Source organism: Callionymus lyra, chromosome 18 (assembly GCF_982586985.1).
Source record: "Callionymus lyra chromosome 18, fCalLyr1.hap1.1, whole genome shotgun sequence".
Taxonomy (NCBI): domain Eukaryota; kingdom Metazoa; phylum Chordata; class Actinopteri; order Syngnathiformes; family Callionymidae; genus Callionymus; species Callionymus lyra.
In genome coordinates, this window is record NC_141835.1 from 21,506,195 (window position 1) to 21,526,255 (window position 20,061).

Below are 20,061 nucleotides of genomic sequence, written 5' to 3' on the forward strand. Positions count from 1 at the left end.
TTTTATACGCCCACGAGTGGTGCCTCAACAATGGGAGAGCAATTATCAAATGATAATGCAACTGTTTTGTTGACAAAATGAGATGTTGTTTATTCAACAGCGTTTTCTATTGCTAGCTGTGATATCTAGATTTTGAACGACTGGAATGCGCTTTTGTTTGGTGGCACACATTTAATTCCCAATAAATTAATAACTTAATACAAATAATAAATAATAAAAATAGGTTTTTGATTACAGGCCATCTTAGGTGAAATAAGCTCCTTGGCAGAGGAAATACGTGTCTCAGAGCTTTTCTAGTTAATAATTGAATAACTTAACTGCAACTGCTTTATTAAGCAAGACACCTAACCTTGTGATAATTATGAATAAAATAATCTCCTGTCTAAATTTTCAGGATGAAATTATTTAAACGAAGGCAAAGGCGACCGTTTTTTGTTTATAGGTTTTAACGAATGCACACTTCACTGTTGACACTTGATTTAACTAACGCCGCCTCTGATTGGTTAGAGAGAGATACCGCTCATCGCTTCATCCAATCGGCGCCCTTGTTTCATGTCCTCTGAGGTATTTGGTTTCCTCCGCCTCTCTGGAGCCAGAAATGACAGCGTGCATCGAGGCAGAGGCAGGGAGAGGTCTCTGCGACGAGCAACAGGTCTGGGAACGAACACCAAGGAATACTTCAACAAAGCACGACTCCGTTGAATAATAAAAACCCCAACAAGTATCCTGTGACTCTCGGGGTGTATTTTCTCAACGACAGGAAGGCGCTGGAGTTCGTGAAGCAGGTGAGTGGTTCTGGTTTCAGTCAAGCCGCTTTGTGCAACAGGAAGGAGTGAGCTAGCCTGTTAGCTGCTAGCATTAGCCAGATAAAGTTTACTTAATGGAAGAAGAAGAAGAGTTCGTTCAAGGGTGAATGTTTTCCAAAGATATATTTGTTTCCTGCTTCCTGTTGTGTGTGTGTTAACTCTTGGTTTCGGTCGAGGATGCTGGTTCTGACAGCGAGGCTATAGCAGACGTCACTGTTAACAAGTGTTTCACTCAGAGTCGATCTAAACATGAAAAATATCCATAACACCATGATTAGAAAGAACTAACTTAAACTATTTTTTTTCTAAAATCGGATTATTTTGGACAACTTGTTCTTGTAGTATATTCTTAAATTTAAAACGGCAATTCTATCAATGTTACAACAAATCTTGATCATTTTATTATCAGTGCATTGCATTATCAAAAACAACTAGTTAGTCAACTTTAACCAGGGCTGCAGACACATCATACAACTCGGTGTAAATACTAATATACATTTATTTTAAAACCTAAACATATTTAACTTGTAACTTGAATGATCTTATATTGTATAAAAAGTTTGTTCTGTTGAAATTGAATGCTATATACAGGGTAGGTGGGAAAAAAGTAGACGTGAGTGATATGATCTAATATTTATATCAGGGTATTTTTCCTTTCATTTTGCCAATTTGAAATGAAGTATTTTTTCAAAACATTATTCCAGCAGTGACTGTTAAGTTAATACATTTTAGCAGGAGAAAAGTTTTCCACTGCATATTGAAAATTAGCTAAAATGGTGAAAAAAAAAAAAGGTTAGTCTGATGAGTAAACGACAATTTTACATTTTAGTTTACCGCAGTTGTTCCAGAATACAAACTCATAATCATCTTGGTGGTTAACTTCTCACAGCAAGAAACTAACTAAGTAATGTGCTTAAAACGAAAACACGTTTTATACGCAGCCTTATAGGGCTGTGTATTCGTAAGGATCTGTCGATACTATACATATCACAAAACAGGGGCAACAATACGACATATCGCGATACTGTTGAAACAATGATATATTTGTAGTATTGTTGAGAACTTGACTCTGGTGTTGCAGTATTTACAGACAGTGTAACACTTAATAAAGTCATAACAGTCTAATTTGTTTTGAAACTAAAATATGGTTTGGCATATATAATTTTCTTTTTATTCCCCAGTTAAAGTTGAGTTGAAACATCAGCTTTAAAAGGTTCTGGAGTTGACGGTATCCTCTCGTCCTCAGTCATCGCCGGGATCACATGGGATTTCAATGTTAATTTAGCTGCGGAGGCCGAAAGTTTAAATGTAAAAGAAAAAATTAACAAGCAAAGTGCATATTTGCATGTTAATTGTAAAAAAAAAAAAAAAAAAAATATTTTATACACACATTATTGAAACTATCACCCATAAAATCTATAGTAACACATAAAATATGTTTTGCAAGTAAAAAATGGGAAAAGAAAATAATTTGATTAGAAGTTTATTATTATTATAAAAAAACGATACAGTGATGTAGAATATCAATAAAGTATTGTGGAAAAGAATGTTACTATATATGGCCGTATTGATATTTTCTTACACCCCTACAGCCCTATTACTGCATTTCCAACTATTTCTGTAGCAAGTAAACGTGAGCGTGACCTCTATTGACAATTCTGTTGCCTTCAGGTGCTTTTGCATAGCTGGCACGTTCACCTCATAGCTTCCCCGGTTACAAGTAAGTAAGTAATATTTGTAGAGTGCTTTTCTAGACCAGGGTCACAAAGCGCTTAAACAATTACGTAACAATACCCCCCCAAAAAAATGCTTAAAAGGTCAAGACACCACGAGACAAACAAATAATCAAGGAATGCAATGCATCTCTACTTGTTCAATCAGGGTTAATGTTTTATTGTGCGCTTTCTCTGTTCAAATCAAGAAATAAAATTAAATGAAAATAGCATATATTACCGTAGTTTCCCCTGTTCTATACATGGTAAAGCCAGATCAGCTCCAGACAATGAATGAATATTTTTTGTTTCAGTAAAAGATCTTTCAAGCCATTGTCCAGATCTAGCTCAGTGACTTTGGTGATTGGGTTTTTAATAGAAATAACTTTTCTTTTAAACATGTGTTACTGGTCGCTGTTTCACTTTCTGAAGGTGATATATGTATCTTTCACTAGTTTGAGTCGTCAATGTCTCTAGAGGTGTATTGGTGTTTACTTGTAAGAATGTCTGTAGTTAATGTGTAACAATGCTTTAACACAGTAATTACAGTGTAATTACAAACTAATTTTGTGGCAACACTTTACCTGTGACGCCCGTCTATGACCTAACTCTATGAAGAAAGTGACTTTAAATGTACTCCTGGGCCACTTCTTGATCTGCCGACATGTACCCCCACATGTAAACAAAGCAGTAATACTGTTGTTTTAGTGGCTCAGACACAATTGACACCACAACTCTCCCATATGGTTTGTCCGTTTTTCTCTCATTTTCCTGTGCCACACACACATAAACACGGTAACGACATATTTATGTATATTTAAACATAATGCACATTAGTCCAAAAATAAATGTTATGTATGTTACAATTTCATGTTTAGATACTTGCTCTCTGCTAAGCTTCTTTACTCTTGATTTTATTCTATATCGCCGCTGTCTTGTGAAGGCTAGAAATTATGAAAATGGATTCACCGATCAGATATCTGCTAACATTTAAATATCAGCCACATTTTTTTTAGAATGGCTTTTTATTGTAGTCGTGATATTTTTTTAAAGAATGGCATTGACGGTTGCTTAGAGCAGCATTATAGGATTTTTTTATTATCAAATGTTTTTTCTACACAACTCCCTTCTCTCCCTCAAAAAGAAAACTGCACAACAAAATACAAGTTTGTGAGATAAAAACCTAATAAAGTAGAGGAAATAAGAATCAAATGAGGAACAATTTGTAGCCCAAACACAATCACAACAAATCAGTGTACATAGTAATGAAATGAGAAACGTACAACAAATTCACAGTGATATTGAGATATCGTGGCCAAATTTCTTCAATATTGGCTACCATATCATATAAAAGTTGTTTTCTTTCCCCTTGTAGCATGTTGAGACTTCTCCAATGACAGATGTTGGATTAGATCATTTAACAACAGTTTAAAAATAGGAGAATTTGAAGCTTTACATTTAAAAAACAAAAAGACGTCTCGCCAGTAATGTGCTAATTTCTACAATCTGTTTTCAAACTATTGTTCAGACTTGGATCATTTAACAATTTGTTCCTGAGATAATCCGAGGGCTTCATGTGTGCTAAAAAGTCCAGTCTACCCTGCTGATGATGTTTCTGTAAAATTTTCATGCAAACTTTTGGATTCTTATTATCTAATTTAAAAGGGGAAATAATCTTATTTACAGCATTATGTAATTTTGAACAGTTATGACTATTGGAGTAAAACACCCGGTCGTAACCTAGGTTACCCGGCCTGTTTGGGTCAAGAAATTGGACTCTGATGGTTGAAGTGGAGGCCCGGGGTTTGGGGTGCACACCAGCAGAAGTGTCACCAAACCACCACTCTGTTGCCGTTGCTGCCCTGGTGTCAAGGTCCAATTGTCAGTAATAAAACGTGTGTTTTCTTGAAGATGCAGATGTGATCTTAAATTAAGATGGAAGTACAAACAACTGTTGCTGAAGTTGGTTTTATATCGCTCTTTGCCTTAAACTGGTGCCCCCTCAAGACACACATTCCTGCTAACACAGCAGGGGGTGAGTTGTGCTGGCAGATGGTGATGTTTATCAGTGTGCATTTCTTAGGGATATATATTTAATTTCATGTCTGTATTAGTTCACCAAGAGATATTAAGATTAGCTTCACAAATGAATTGGCCTCCAGGCAGTGGGAAACAGCTGCTGGTCTTCGGACAGGCTTTTCCAGCTGAACTGGAAATAAAGAGGAAACCTTTCCCTTATTTGACACAAATGTCAGTTTTCAGTTAGACCGCTTTACTCAAGGTAGGTCATTGTCTCACTCTTGTAACCTCCCTTCATGGTTTTCATTGAGTTTCTGAGAGAAAAATGGTAAATTAGTGAGAGCTAGAACCCTGGTTTCTGTCTATATCTGAATTTGAAAATATACATATTGAGTTTGGTGATTTATTTTAAATGTATCAATGTGTTTTTAAGACGCATTGATACATGTGTGTATACAAATAAAATGCAAATAGGCTTGTAATATACATTTAGAACAACCACAAGGAGACGTCCACAACAAGATTTGCTCAGTCCTGTAATGATTTTGCAGTATTTTTTGTGATGGCAACCAAGATTGTGATATTTAAGAGCTCCATTTATTTATTTCTTAAATAAACCTCTGAATTCCTTTTTTCATTTGTATAAATTTAGTTTAATCAAATGTTGACCCTATTTCTGACCCTTCACACACATAGGAAAGGTGTTGAAAAAGCACAGAGATGTTGGTTAGAAGTTGATGTTTATCTCCTTTGGCTGGAAACCAAAGTTGAAGATGCTATTGCTTCAGGCGGCATCAGTTGAGTTACAGACGGCATCTCTTTGCCTTCTGACTCAGAACAGGAAGTCTCTGCACTCGTACTGCTTCTCCTTATTGTAATAATCTGCTTCAGATGACGAAAAAATGCTACCTTTACTGGCAACAGCTGTAGGGCAAAAATAATGGTTAGTTGCTGCCAGACAACGGTTCTGAAGATTTTTTTTCTGATTGTTTTTTTTGCTACTATGTTCTGTAGGAACTCTGCTAAGAGAACTGAATATGATTGCTGGTAGTGAAGTAATTAATAGTCTCTAGATTCATATATTTAATTAATTAAAAAATCAATTACGCTGCGGTAAGTAGGGCTGTAGCGATCTAATCTTCCGATACGATTTGATGTGATGTGATGTATATTTGGATGCACAGTGCATTATTTTCGGAACCATTTTAGTGGACACTGATGTTTAGTAACATCTTGTGATTGTTCCACTCTCTTTTGGTTGAATAAATAGAAACTGAACTGAAAGCCAAAATATGTCCTCCACTATACTGAATTATGAACCACAACAACAAAGTTAGGATATAAAATATGTTTTGAAAGCCCAGGATTGTGAAAATTGATACAGTGCTGTTGAATATCAATACAGTAATGTGAAACATCAAATATAATAAAATTTAATTTTTATAAAAAAGTGTGTGTCTCAAAAACACATTCACACTCTTTATTTAGTACTTGGTTGAGGAACCTTTGGCAGCAATTACAGCCTTAAGCCTGTTTGGGAATGATTTCACAAGCGTGGCTCACTTAGAGTTGGGATATTTTTCCCATTCTTCTCTTCAGATCGTCTCCAGATCTCTAGGACTGGGAGCGTCGCTGCACGTGATTTTAACGTCCTTCCAGAGATGCTCAATAGGGTTCAAGTCAGGACTCTGACTGGGCCACTCGATGACTTTGACACACTTTTTCTCGAGCCATTGCTCTGTTATTTTTGTTGTGCACTTGCGGTCTCCAGACGTGACGCACACGAGAGATTCTTGTTCGTCATGGATTTGGAGTCTTTTAGGAGCATTATGACAAACTCTAAGCAGTTTCGTGTTTTTATTACTGAAGTGAGGCTACTTTCTGGCATCTCTACCATAATGGCCTGATTTGCCTGATTTGTTGAATGCTAGTTGATAGTTGTCCTTCTTCATGGTTCTCCCAGTTCCTCACAAAGATGCTAGAGCTCTGTCAGAGTGCTCCTTGGGTTCTTGGTAACCTCCCTGAACAAGGCCCTTCTCCCTCTATGGCTCAGTTTGGAGGTGTTGCCAGATCTAGGAAGAGCACGGCAGTTTTGAACTACTTATATTTCTGAATGAAGGAGACTACTGTACTCTTTGGAACCTTCAATGAATCAGACATATTTTCTACCCTTCCCCAACTCTGTGACGCGACACAATCCTGTCTAGGAGATCTACAGACAACTCCTAGAACTTTATGACTTAGTTTTTTAGGTTTTGCTCTTCCATGCACTGTGAGCTGTAGGGCTTTAGATAGACGAGTTCTTCTCCGAATCATGTGCATTTCCCATAGGTGCACTCTAGTCTGTCTGAGGGCCATAGAAAACAGTGTGAATAATTATACAGTGATATGATCCAGCCTTACACTCCAGCTCGGGCCCTGAGGTCTGTGGATCAGAATCTACTGATGGTTCCTCGCACATGGTTCAGGACCAGAGGAGAGAAATCTTTCCAAGCTGTTGCTCCTAAGCTTTGGAACGATCTTCCTCTCCCTCTGTGCTTGATGGATCTACTGACTCCTTCAAGAAGAACCTAAGACATTTTTCTTCGTGCAGGCTTTTCCTTGATTCTCTGAGACTCCTGTGTTTGTCTTATGTGTGTCTTAATCTTTTAAAGTATATATTTTATTGGGTATTGTTTTGATCATTTAAGCGCTTTGTGAACCTAGTCTAGCGCTCTATAAATATGAATTACTTACTTACTTACTTAAATGCGAGATTTCAGTCATCTATTATTTTATTCATTGACAAAATATTAGAAACACGTTTTTAAAGGGTATTGATTGATGAGGGAAAAAAATGGAACCTTTTTTAATATGTGTATGTGTGAGTGTAAAAAACAAAATGTGGTTAAATTAAGGGTTTGTACTTATCCTGTTTTCTTTTCCTCAGTTGCCTTTTGTCAGACACATTCAATAATAATACTACGTAATAATAGCTGCGGTATTTGATCTTTGATTCATTGTGAAGCAGCTAGTTTAAATGAAGTGCCCTCATGTTTCAACCAGAAGCAGCAGCTGTGTTGATGTTTCTGCCTCACTTCTCTGGCAAACACATCCAGGGGTGACATCAAAACAAATATTCTGATTTGCTGTTGTGAAATACTGCATTTTAATGAAGAACAACATCAACAATGCACACTGTTGCTGCCAAAGCAAGTTAAAACACGTGCATACGAAAACATTTTTTCCCGTCAAAGTAACATGCTACAATCACAAACTATACATACATAAAATACTTACACATTTGGTCAGGTAGTAGAGTCAATTTTCAGAATTGAAAGTCGAAAAAAAGAAAATAAGACCTCTGGAAGCCTGTCGGAGTCTGTTTTGTTGAAGCATGCAAACAATATGATGCAAAGACCCTTTTATAAAAAAAAATATTTATATATATATATATATATATATATATATATATTTTTGGGACCAGAGTCTCAAAGTGACAGATTTATTGCAGCTTCTTTCCTTATGGACACCTGAGGTTAAAAGACTATGATTCTATCAATAATCTTAAGATTACATCCAAAAACAAAGCATGGCATTCTAGTGTTTGCTTATTTGAACATTGCAACATTACTATTGGCTGCTCCGATGATAATATGAGGTCATTATGCCACAGTCTTCAACTTGCACACGCCCCTCCCCCACTCTGGGAATTTTGTTCCCAGGGCTTCCTGGCATTCCAAACTGCTGCATCATGGGGCCATGCATGCATCTTGTGACTGTGTATAAACTGTCCTGCTGGTGAGTGATAACATATCACACTCACTGTTGATATGGCCCTGAGAGATAAGCCTTTCTTTTCATTCCTCGTGTTTATTTTTACTTCCCCCTCATTCTCTCTATTGTCATTGTCGGCCGGCAGTGGCCTTTGTCTCCCTTATCTTAGCTGGGAACCTCCGCCACACATGACAGTATTCTTCTGATGTGTTTCTGTACATGTGTGCACAGAAATTACCACCATGATGCTGTCATATACTAGACTGTAATTTACAACAAAGCAGTTTGTGTTGTTAAAATGGTTGCTGTATTAAAATATTAGAAATACAAATACATTTTTGTTTGCAAAACCAGATATCTTTGAGTAATTTACACTTACTTGCACTTTTTGACTTTAAAGCTGCTATTGATTAAATGACACAACTATTCTAAAATTACACTTTTCAATGAATTAGTTCATTCCAAAACAAATTCCACATTGTAATTATCAGCCGAATTTCTACACACTCATCATATTCGTTTTAATTCATTATATTAAATCCAAAATTTAATTTAAATAATAACTTTTCTAATACTATAGTTCCTTTTGCTACTACGTTTTAAATTACTTGGTAGATGTGTGTCAAATTCACACATACAGCCAAACTGTCCTGGAAAGTTGCAATGTTATGTTTTATTAGTGGAAGTTCAGTATATCTTCTTTATCTCCCTATAAAACACTCGCCAAGCAAATTCCGTTCCTTAAACGTCATTTTCACTCTTATTGGAAGTCTCAGCTTATCGTGTTAATAGTTATACAATGTTCCTTGGTTTATATTAATAACTGGCATCTTTAAAGGTCACCAAATAGATATTAACACGAATATGCTTTTATTTAGGCCTCCTATTGGCTGGACCACATAAGAACACTTTGCAGTTTGGATTTGCCGAAGGCCATGGGTTTGAACTACAATTCAGTTTATATGCTATATGGGAAAGATATTGAAAAAGATGTGGATTTCAGAAAATGATGTTTGAGGCTGGGTTTAGAAAAATACGTTGATGATTTAACACGGATAAGGCTTAGGAATTGGTTTTTTTTAATAATAATGTAGATAGATAGATAGATGTAGATTGTTTTACTGCATTTCTATATATCTATGATCAAGCTCATCAGAGAAATATCTCTGGAAGGTGCCAGGTCACATTAAATGCAATTGTACTTTTATATTTGCCAAATGTATAAAATGGAATGTATGTGTTTATTTACTATTTATAATTATATGATCATTTAATTTCTGTTTTCTAGCTTCAACATTCATAAATCTGAGTATATTGGTTTTTGTGGGTCTTTCCTAATACTGCCCTGAAATTATGTGACTTTAGATAAGTACTTAATAGTGGTGGATTGTAGAGCTAATAATATATACACAGTGGTAGAAATTATGTTTTTCACTGTTTGCAAAATTGCAGACTGTCAAAAAAAATGTTTTGCAATTTGAAAATTTCTACTGCAAATACACAAACCTCCATACTACAACCTTTTCAACGGAATTATGCTTACATTTACATCATACATAGCTTCGTAACCAATAACATTACTGTAACTCTATATTCTCTCACTCTACTTTTAATTTCAGTGTTCACAGATCCTCCTCTGCAGCCAAGTTTTTATGTTGTATGTTGGCAATGTTTTTGTGGACATACTGATCTCATCATTGGGTCAGGCTGTTAGATGTCAGTTTGTTTCTCCAGTCTGTTTTTACAGTATACATAAGAGAACATTCCCTCTCACATTCAGTGGTGTTGATGGAGAAGGTTAACAGCAGAATATGTGACAGAATAATGTCTTATTTCTTCTTGGATATCATCTAAACTTGTAAACAAAAACAACATATTCACTGCAAATACTTTATAAAGTGTGGTGTAAACATTTATATTTATAAGTTAATAAGTCACACAAACTCATTCTGCCTCATTCTTCCTGCTCACGTTTGCACAGTTGCTCTTGTCTCTCAGTCATCTTTAAATGAATGTACTGTGATATAAAATAATAGATTGTAATACATCAGTTTGGATTGAGTTATTGTACAAGGTTACCAACTTTGGAGTGCACACACACACACACACACACACACACACACACACACACGGCTGATACTATATGTTGTTGAGACACTGGTAGCATTTTATCTACTCCGTCATACTGCTGCTCTTTAGCTTCTGCAGACGTCAGTGATCGACAGGTTAAAGCAGAGTGTTTCTGTTTACTTTTCTCTCCGCTTGTTCTGCTCAGGCAGCGCTCGTAAGTCGCGTTACTATACATGACAGCCTACAAATTGAATAAACATAAAATTAAATACAATCACAACCTTTTCTTTTCATTGAAGTTCGAGCCTGATTTTTCATTCTACAAAATTGCAGGTTGTTTCATTTTTATTCTGCAATTTTGTAAATCCATGACGGGTATTTCGAACACTGATACAGATCTTAAATATTCGTTTTACATCTGCTGACGACACAGAAGAGGTTTTTTAAGCATCAATAATAAGGTCCAACACGTCGTGTCTTAGGAAAGGCTCACAAGTGACTCTTCTACTTCAAGAGATTGAGGAGGGTTGGTCTTGAAAGCTCAGTCCATCAACTTTCTACAGCTGAGCAGCAAGACGGAAGGCTTTCCACAGGGTGGTGAAAGCTACATGAAGTGTTTTCAGGGGCAGCCTCCCGACTTCATAGACATGCAGAGCTTCAGATTCAGAAGTAGAGCTGCTGCAATTTCAAAAATAGGCCACAGAAAGTCCACAGTTAGACCACCAGACTCAGGAACAGATTATTCCCCTCAGCTTTCATATTTATGAACAATGTTCTTGCTCTTTAGACGCATTAAATAATAATTATTATTATTTGTTGTATTGTTGCTTTCTGTAATGTGCAATGAGTTTATTGTTATTATTACTATTATCATTATTTTTTCACGTTTGTATGCGTCTTGTTGTAATGGTTCTTCATCGCAGATCCTCCATTCCTATATAATGGAATGAGATGAAAAATCCTTTAATCTATCCATAAATGATAACACAATAAAGGTGTAAACGGGAACAAAAAAAAAAAAATCATCAAACTGTTCTTTGCTTGTGTCCCCTCAGGAAATGGTGTCATGGACATCTTTTTTAGTGAAACGTCTTGAACTTCCGACTCTGAGGACACACCCCCTTCAAGCCTAGATCGTCGGACACACTTGTGGCTCCTGCTTTGAGGAATGACTACCTCCCATCTGAACGGTCATGTTGCTGGTGATGGAGGTGGAGGAGGCGACGACGAACTGAGAGGACAGCAGCACAGAGAGATGGCTGTCGATTGTCCTGGAGAGCTGGGGAGTAGAACACTGCCAGTGCGCAGGTCTGCTCAACTGGAGAAAATACGCCAACACCAGGTATCCATACACTGACAGATATAACTTCTGCATTGACCGGTACGATGCTGTCTTGAGAATCTCGCTGTAAATTGCAATTCAAAAGGATACTTGACAGCGACAAAGCGGTCTAGTTGAAATTGAAATGTACCAATTCTTTGAACTTCAGCTGAAGTGTTACTCTTTGTCAGTTCAGTTAGCTAAACCTTGGCCTGCCTTTCTTTGTAGAAGTGTTTGCTTTTACAAGAGGATTCAGCAGGACTTATGAAAATCTATATTGAACATATAAAATATATAAAACATTTTTTATATTGAATTTCCTCAGTGATTAAGTTATGATAGTGTCGTGCTATTGGAGACATTTAGTGTGCAATAATGTTTTCATTTTATACTACATTATCAAACTTTTAAATTGATGTGCTTGTGTGGCCAGTGAGATGGTTATATTGAGCCACAAATCTCTTAAGCATGATTTAGGATTATTAATTGTTTTACATTATTGAAGGTAAATCATCAATATCCAATATGTTCTTTAGGAGGACCTACGTCGCCGAAGGGAAGAAGAGGGACGGCAGTTAGACTTGAATGCCTCACTAAGACTAAAGAAGCTCTCCCAGAATCCCCACGTTGGCATCGACAACCCCTCGTTCCTACAGGACACACCACAGCAGCAAACAACTGGCATCAACCATACACAAGCACTGCTGGGTAAACGACACTCACACATTCACCTCTGGATAGTAAATAAAAACAACTAATAGTTTAAGTGTAATAACCACAGAAACAAAATGTTGACCTGGAGAAGAGGAAGTGGAGCTCAGTGGTTAGGAATGTGTCTGTGGGAGGGAAAAGCTTCAAGAGGGAGAGAAAAATGTGAGGGACTCTTAAAGGTAATTAAAAGTCAAATGGGAAGGTGGTGTTTACACACAACTAACCACTTTATAAACGCAGAAACACAACCTCAATTATGATTTAAATTACAAGGGGTTAACCACATTTTTGTCCAAGCTAAATCATTTACTGATATGGGTATTTGCTTTTTTCTCTGCAGAGTTGGAGGAGTTGCTTTTGTCCCTGAAGCAGGTCCAGGGATGTCTCTCCGACCAACAAAGTCAGAGTGACGTAGAGCTGGTTCTTTCACTGCTTAATAAGGTGTTTATTAACTCCTGGGTCAATGGTGCTCTATGGTGTTTTTGGTGACCCTTGTACTGTGCTTTTATTGTTCTAAAAAATATTTTGGGCTTTTGTCAATAAGAATTTTCTTGACATTAAGTTTTTATTTTTTTTTAGATAACCAACAACTGGCCATGCCTGTATATACAGTATGACATAATTTGCTTTTAAAACTATTATTTATAAACTCATTTCATTGTCTCAAGATTCACCGAATCAGTTCAAGCTTGTGAAGTTAATACTTTGTCTTTGTCAATTCAACTGAATGAAAATGGTGTTTTGTGTCTGCCACTATATACCTTTAACGGCATTATTTTTTCTTTTTCATTCCAGTCTGACTTCCAGTCTGCACTCAAGATTCACAATGTAGTTGCTAGCAGCATGCACCGACCATCACCCCCATACCCGCTTACTGACCAGGCCCTGCAACTTGGTCTGGAGGTACGCTCTCTATCTTTCCAAATCCACTTTTTGAACATTGTTGCGTTGTTAGGTGCGCAGCACACAAAAAGTCATTGGTCAAAACCAATTTGTCCGGGTGGCTAAAGCTAGATGTTTTAAGTGCAGTCAAAATAATTCAGAAGTTAATTTTGGCAGTCAGGTCAATTAACCTGATTTTACACCAAAAACCTCACCATATTAGCTGCAAAAACTACTGTATTTATCATCTGTAACCCAACTGTATGTAGGAAATTAATCCATAACAGCCGCCAAACAAAATTATTAACTTGAACCTTTTGTCTATTAAATGAATAGATTGATCTCTGGGAGCCGATTACTCCTCAACCCCTTAACAGTTTTAAGTTCCAAGTGAAAGTTTATCCCTGATGTATGAAAGCATCCTGCTCCTTGTAGTAAAATATTTGAGCATCTGCAGTAAGTAGTTTTTCTATGCTCCTCGGTATACAAATTAGCACTTGAGCACACACGTTCACTTTTGAGGTCAACAAGTGTGTCATGAAAACTGTTGCAGACAGAGCCGCTTTGTTTAGCATCAATTAGAGCTGTTCTGGTAGCGGTACATTCCTGGTTACAAAATAGGTCTCACTCCAGTGAATACTCGGTCACTGTTTGTTCTGGTGAATTTTGGAATTTAAGTCCTTGTTATAATTTATCTGAAGTATGTCTGTATTGACTTTGCATCTAATTCTAGAAACTTTTGATACCAATCTTTGCATTTGCAACCAAAGGTCCGGAGTCTGGCTCAATCCTCTCAGAATAAAGACGGGCTTGAACTTAGTAGCTTGCTGTCAAACATTTCCTTCCAGGTAATATATGCATCAATGCTTGCTTGAAATCATAATGGCTAATAACTACTGGGTTTTTTTTTTTTGAATGACTGAGTAATCTTTGTCTTTTTGTCTCAAAGTCATTCCTTCTGGCACACGATGCCATAGCGCAACATGAGATGCAACCTGAACTACTGCCCGAGGAAGCCGAGACCTTAACTCAGTGGGGAGGGGAAACCGTAAAGATTGTTCGTATTGAGAAAGCTCAAGATGTCCCCCTGGTAAGACGCACAACATTTAAAAAATATTTTACTGTACATTTTTTAATGCATTTATTACGGCATGAGGTACAATATATCAGGGATATATATGGGGGGATTGCATAAGAAAAATTAAACAACCTGCAGAATGAAAAAAAGTCTCTAAAAGTTGGATTGGGTATCAGTGAAAAAGATGTATGCTATATTTGCGTTGATGACATGTGCCAGTGCTGGTGAAGCAACTGTTGCTAACAACAGGGCTAACAGCAGCTCTGAAGCACTGAAAAATAATTTCTTTAGCCAGTCTTTATAATACCACTGTTATTTCCTGCCATATACAGTGTTTATATGAACATTTGGTTGTATCCCTTAAAATCAGATGATGAATTCCAAAAATGGGATGACTAGTTCCTTCAAAAAATAAACTGCATGCAACTATGACAGTAATAATTGTACCTCAGGGAACCTCATGTAGTTGTCTAGATCCATCTTATGCTCTTATAGGTTAATGTTTACAGTAGTTCTTATATACATGCATGCCCACTTTGACATTATATACTGTAAAGATAAAACACTGTTTTTTTCTGTTGCCCAAGTTGGACGAATGAAAAGTTACTGACAAATCCTATTGACAAAGAAACAAGCGATTCCTGATGTGTATCTCACACTTGCAGGGAGCAACTGTTCGTAATGAGATGGACAGTGTGATCATAAGTCGGATCGTTCGAGGAGGAGCAGCAGAGCGCAGTGGACTCTTGTCGGAAGGAGACGAAATTCTTGAGATAAATGGCATTGAGATCAGAGGGAAAGATGTGAACCAAGTCTTTGATATTCTTGTGAGTATACAACATCTGATGTATTCATGAAACGTCTTGAAGCTTTTGATGGAGTAAAGAGCATATTTCAGGAATAGGGTTTAGCCTGTTGCGTTACTAACCCTGTGTTTCCCTTGATAAAGATGGATAAGTGGATAACTCTGACTGAATTTATCAATCCATGATGAGAGTTAACGATGTCTTACAGAAAAAATGTTTTGATGACTTTAACCTACTTTGATCAATGTTGTGCTGCATTTTTTTCAACAGCTTCACACATAAATTGGATTGAAACGACTGCAGTGGCCCATCATTTGTCACTGGGGTTGCTTCTTGAAACCCCCCTTGATAAACAAAACTCACAAAAAGTGACCGATTAATTTTTCACTCTTCATATACATGTTGAGGCCTAATAATCCACATCTTTTAACAACATTAAATTCTTAATGATTACTCGCCTCATAAAATGTATTTGTATTTATTATGTATCTGATTGCGGGCTAGGCTTCAAATAAATCCAACTCTGTGTTTTGTTTTACACTAAGGATTTTACACAAGTCGGTGAAGGTGTCATGAGACCGACTGTGATTTAAAGAAAGGCTTTAAAGTTAAAGAGTGACAACTGTTTTGGTTGTTGAGCAGCCGAAACAATAACAGGGTGAAGCCAAAACACGGAGTGTATCAACTAAAGTAAATAAAAACTACGGACCCTCTCTTCAGCCTTATCGGTCTGGAACACTATATATGAAAGCTAGAGTTTTACAACACAGGCTATGAAGTACTTGACTCAGAACATATCACTTGGATGCTCACTGACCCAGTCAGGATAAGAAACACAGTGGGCTGATTCATACATCAGGATTTAAAAAAGGAATCATAGAAATGGAATTTAAATGTTCTGTTCAAAGACATTTTTTGCTCTGAATTGATCCAATGTTGAGTTACCTTTGCTGTTGTTTCAGAGGTTTTCTTTACAATTTTTTTTAATATATATTTAAATAAATGTATAATTTAGTGTCAGAAAAATTATTTTGATCTCTCTTTTTGTATGTACCAGGCGGACATGCATGGACTCCTGACTTTTGTCCTCATCCCGAACATTCAGATCAAACCTCCTCCAGTCAAAGAGAGTGTGGTGAGTTGTCAGCAAGATCTTTTCATATAAAAAATATATATCTTCATCTTTCATTATTGAGATCTCTTTGTGGAGTTGAGATAAAGAAAAGGAACAGCAGCGTCCTTAGAGTGTTGGTTGATCAAATGATTAAACTTCTGGTGCATGGACAGTTTTAAGCTTTAACGTCTAAATACATTTTTCTTGATATCAGGCCAATTTTTTTTTTGTAATTCTTTGGTGCAATGGCTCTTACACCCTCAGGTGCATGTGAAAGCCCACTATGACTACGACCCCTCAGACGACCCGTACGTTCCCTGCAGAGAGCTGGGGTTGTCCTTCCAGAAAGGAGACATTCTCCACATCATAAGCCAATCGGATCCAAACTGGTGGCAGGCTTACCGGGACGGCGACGAGGACAATCAGCCTCTTGCTGGACTTGTACCAGGTATGACTGACTGCTGACCCAGGAGGACTCACTTAATTCCTCTGACTGCAGATTCATATCTTTTTCTTTTTTTTTTTAACGTCGTTTTCCTCCAGGGAAGAGTTTTCAGCAGCAGAGAGAAGCCATGAAACAGACCATAGAAGAAGACAAGGAGCCTGAGAAGTCTGGTCAGTTTATCCTTTTGAGAGTTATTAAGACATTTAAAGGGAAATAAAAGTAAACCCTTGTGTCGTTTTGTCTGCAGGGAAGCTCTGGTGTGCCAAAAAGAACAAGAGGAAAAGGAAAAAGATGCTGTACAATTCTCACAGGAATGAGGGTATGTTTGTCTAACCATTACTTGTTGTCTTGCAAACAGATGGATCTATAAGCAGAATAAGAATGATTAGAATTAGCATTATTTTATGTGAATTCCTGTCTGATGTCTTTTAACCAATCGACTTCTGCAGCGTTTGGTAGAGAGCGGCACTGAAATAATTAAATAGGTTTTTATAAACCTGGTTTACTGCAAGCTGTGCCAAAGGGAAAAGGGGGAACATTCATAGAATCCTGCCAATAACACACGTTTTGTTATTTAAAAAATGAGTACATGTGTTTCTTATAGATCATCATATTGTTTGTGTTGCTTTATTCATACATTTCTTCATGAAATGAGTTCCGACAACTGACCAATTAACTTTAAATTTTTCCATTAGTATTCTTGCTGACCTCCATGTTGGAATCAATCCTTGCATTTACACAGATGCTGACAGTGAGGAGATCCCCACCTATGAAGAGATGGCTCTGTATCACCAACCGGCCAATAGGAAACGACCTATTGTCCTGATTGGTCCTCCAAGTTGTGGTCAGACTGAGCTTCGGCAGAGACTCATCAACAACCAACCGGATCGCTTCTCAGGGGCCGTACCTCGTAAGGAGACCCACTGACACAGAGTTGATCACAGAAAGTACTGCACATGGAAGTGTTTTGACTTTGTAACGTCTGGTTGCTTCTGTCGCAGACACAACACGGAGTCGCAGAGACGGGGAGCTGAGTGGTCGGGATTATCACTTTGTGTCGCGTCAAACTTTTGAGGCAGAGCTGGCATCTGGTGAGACTTTGTGTTCATGAAAATGACTTTGCTTTAGAGGATTCATTCATTTGAGTCGCTTCATCAAGTCTGGATGATATGTTGTGATACTGTAGGAACAAGGATATATTTGTAGTATTGTCGGGTACTTGACTCTGGTGTTGCGGAATTTACAGACCACATGACTCTTGACGAAGTCGTAACTGCTTTCATTTGTTCAGTTGTGGAAAAGACATAATGTCTGCTGCCATGTAGTGTCCGCAAGTTTAATTGCAACACAAAAATGAACACAAATGAAAATCCCAAAGTCTTGCCACTCGAGATAATGTTTACTACACCTCAGCTTTCCAATGCAATGTGACCCCCATAATCTTGGAGAAGTCTTATTCTACCATGTTCTTCTTGTTATATGTGGAGACCCTAGTGGGCGACTTGAAGCCATGCATGCTCAAGCCAACCCTAACCCATGAGAACTGGCAGACATGAATCTCTATATATGATTATGACATGATGGTTTGTTGCCCCGACATATGAACAAAAATGTGGATCATGTTTCTCATCAGGGAAGCTGATCGAGTCTGGAGACTTTGAGAAGAACCTGTATGGGACGAGCACGGACTCCATAAGACAGGTCATCAACACCGGGAAGATCTGCGTGCTCTGTCTGCACTCGCACGTGAGTAGACGTGTTCACAACACGTTACAACCACAAGTGTTCTTGTTTACTCCAGTGTCGTCTCGGTTTCCAGGCCCTGAAGGTGCTGCGCAGCCTGGACTTAAAGCCGTACATCATCTTCATAGCTCCGCCTTCCCAGGAGCGACTGAGGGCCATGTTGGCGAAAGACGGCAAGAACCCCAAGGTAAGGGTTGTGAACGTGTTCGTTCCACTGATGCACAGCTGATGCGTTTGTGCTCCGGCAGCCGGAGGAGCTGCGAGACATCATCGAGAAAGCCCGGGAGATGGAGCAGGCCTGCGGTCACCTGTTCGACTCCATCATCGTCAACACGGACCAGGACAAGGCGTACACCGAGCTTCTGCGGCTCATCAACAAACTGGACACTGAGCCCCAGTGGGTGCCGTTCTCCTGGCTGCGCTGAGCCCGCTCGCCCTGTCGCAGGGCAGTCAAGTATGGACGCCACGCTGCATCATAGTGCCAATGTTTGAGTCGCCTAGTCTCTTGTCCCGCTCGTGACCACGAGGCGTAGTGGTTGTATTGAGACACACCCTCACGTCACACTTTCTGATCACACGATATCGTAACCTCACTCTCGCTATCATGCTAGCTAACAGCCGTTTGTTGTCGTGTCACGCATAAATGTTGTCATTACAAGACGATGGTGTGTCTGTGTGATTTTGACTCAGTTGTAAGATGAGGCATGACGTGAATTAAAGACTTGTTGAGCCCTGATCAAGATGTTCCTCCTACATAAAGTACAAAACCAAAAGTACATCTTTAGTCCCAATATTCCCCTTTATTTTCTTTCCTATCAGTCCTTCTTTGAAACATTTTAAAGAAAGGTTTCAACTTTCAACAAGACATGAAAATCTGCCTTTTTCCCCTCCAATTTCCTGTGACTTTGAGTTTCCCTCATGACAATATTTGTGTTCGTTCATCTCGGAGCCGCCACTCACGCTCAGCAGGAACTCGTGGAGACCTCTGATGAGACCAAACCTGGACCTACAGCAGAACACTCTTTTTTTGTGCTCATCCTCTTCTGCCTTTCTTCTGCCATCATTTCAATTGATTGAACAGTTAAATTATTTCTACTTGAGTGTAATTCAATTGTGTGTTTTATTTTAATTTATGTAAAGACTTAATGACTTATGGCTGGATTGCTGTTCAGATTAATATACGCTCTGAGAATTGTTATTGACAGACCATGTAATGAGCACTTTGTTGTGTTATTGTAAGTTAATTTGTTGCCAGAGTTCCATCACTGACCTTTTTTTTTAATCAAACACAGTAATGCAAACTTCAGATATAATTAAGACAATATAATTCATTTTATACTTTATTTAATCTTTCAGTATTAACCTGTAGATGATGTTTTGACTCTTGAGTCGTCTAAACTGAAATGCAAACTTTTCACCATCATTTTTATTTTTTTAGTTTCCCGAACTCTATAACATGACTTTAAATTCGCACTGGTATAAACGAACTACTGTCGATGTTCTACATTTATTCACACAGTGGTGCCAACTGTGTTGGTCTCACACTTTAAAAAGTTATTCTGTGAGTTTCTCCACTGTTGAGGATATCTAGTGAATCA

General features: G+C 37.9%; 1 protein-coding gene across 1 annotated transcript; it reads left to right on the plus strand.

The window, feature by feature from the left end:
* The first annotated feature begins 615 nt into the window (after window positions 1-615).
* LOC148060928 (protein PALS1-like) lies at window positions 616-19,123 on the plus strand. Its single transcript, XM_087779964.1, has 17 exons — window positions 616-785; window positions 11,419-11,705; window positions 12,221-12,392; window positions 12,736-12,836; window positions 13,191-13,298; window positions 14,048-14,125; window positions 14,227-14,367; window positions 15,021-15,182; window positions 16,219-16,296; window positions 16,540-16,723; window positions 16,819-16,890; window positions 16,968-17,039; window positions 17,463-17,630; window positions 17,722-17,811; window positions 18,354-18,466; window positions 18,540-18,650; window positions 18,712-19,123. Exons 2-17 carry the CDS (start codon window positions 11,532-11,534, stop codon window positions 18,886-18,888), a joined length of 2,001 nt encoding a protein of 666 aa, XP_087636090.1. The 5' UTR covers window positions 616-785; window positions 11,419-11,531; the 3' UTR covers window positions 18,889-19,123.
* Window positions 19,124-20,061: the final 938 nt, after the last annotated feature.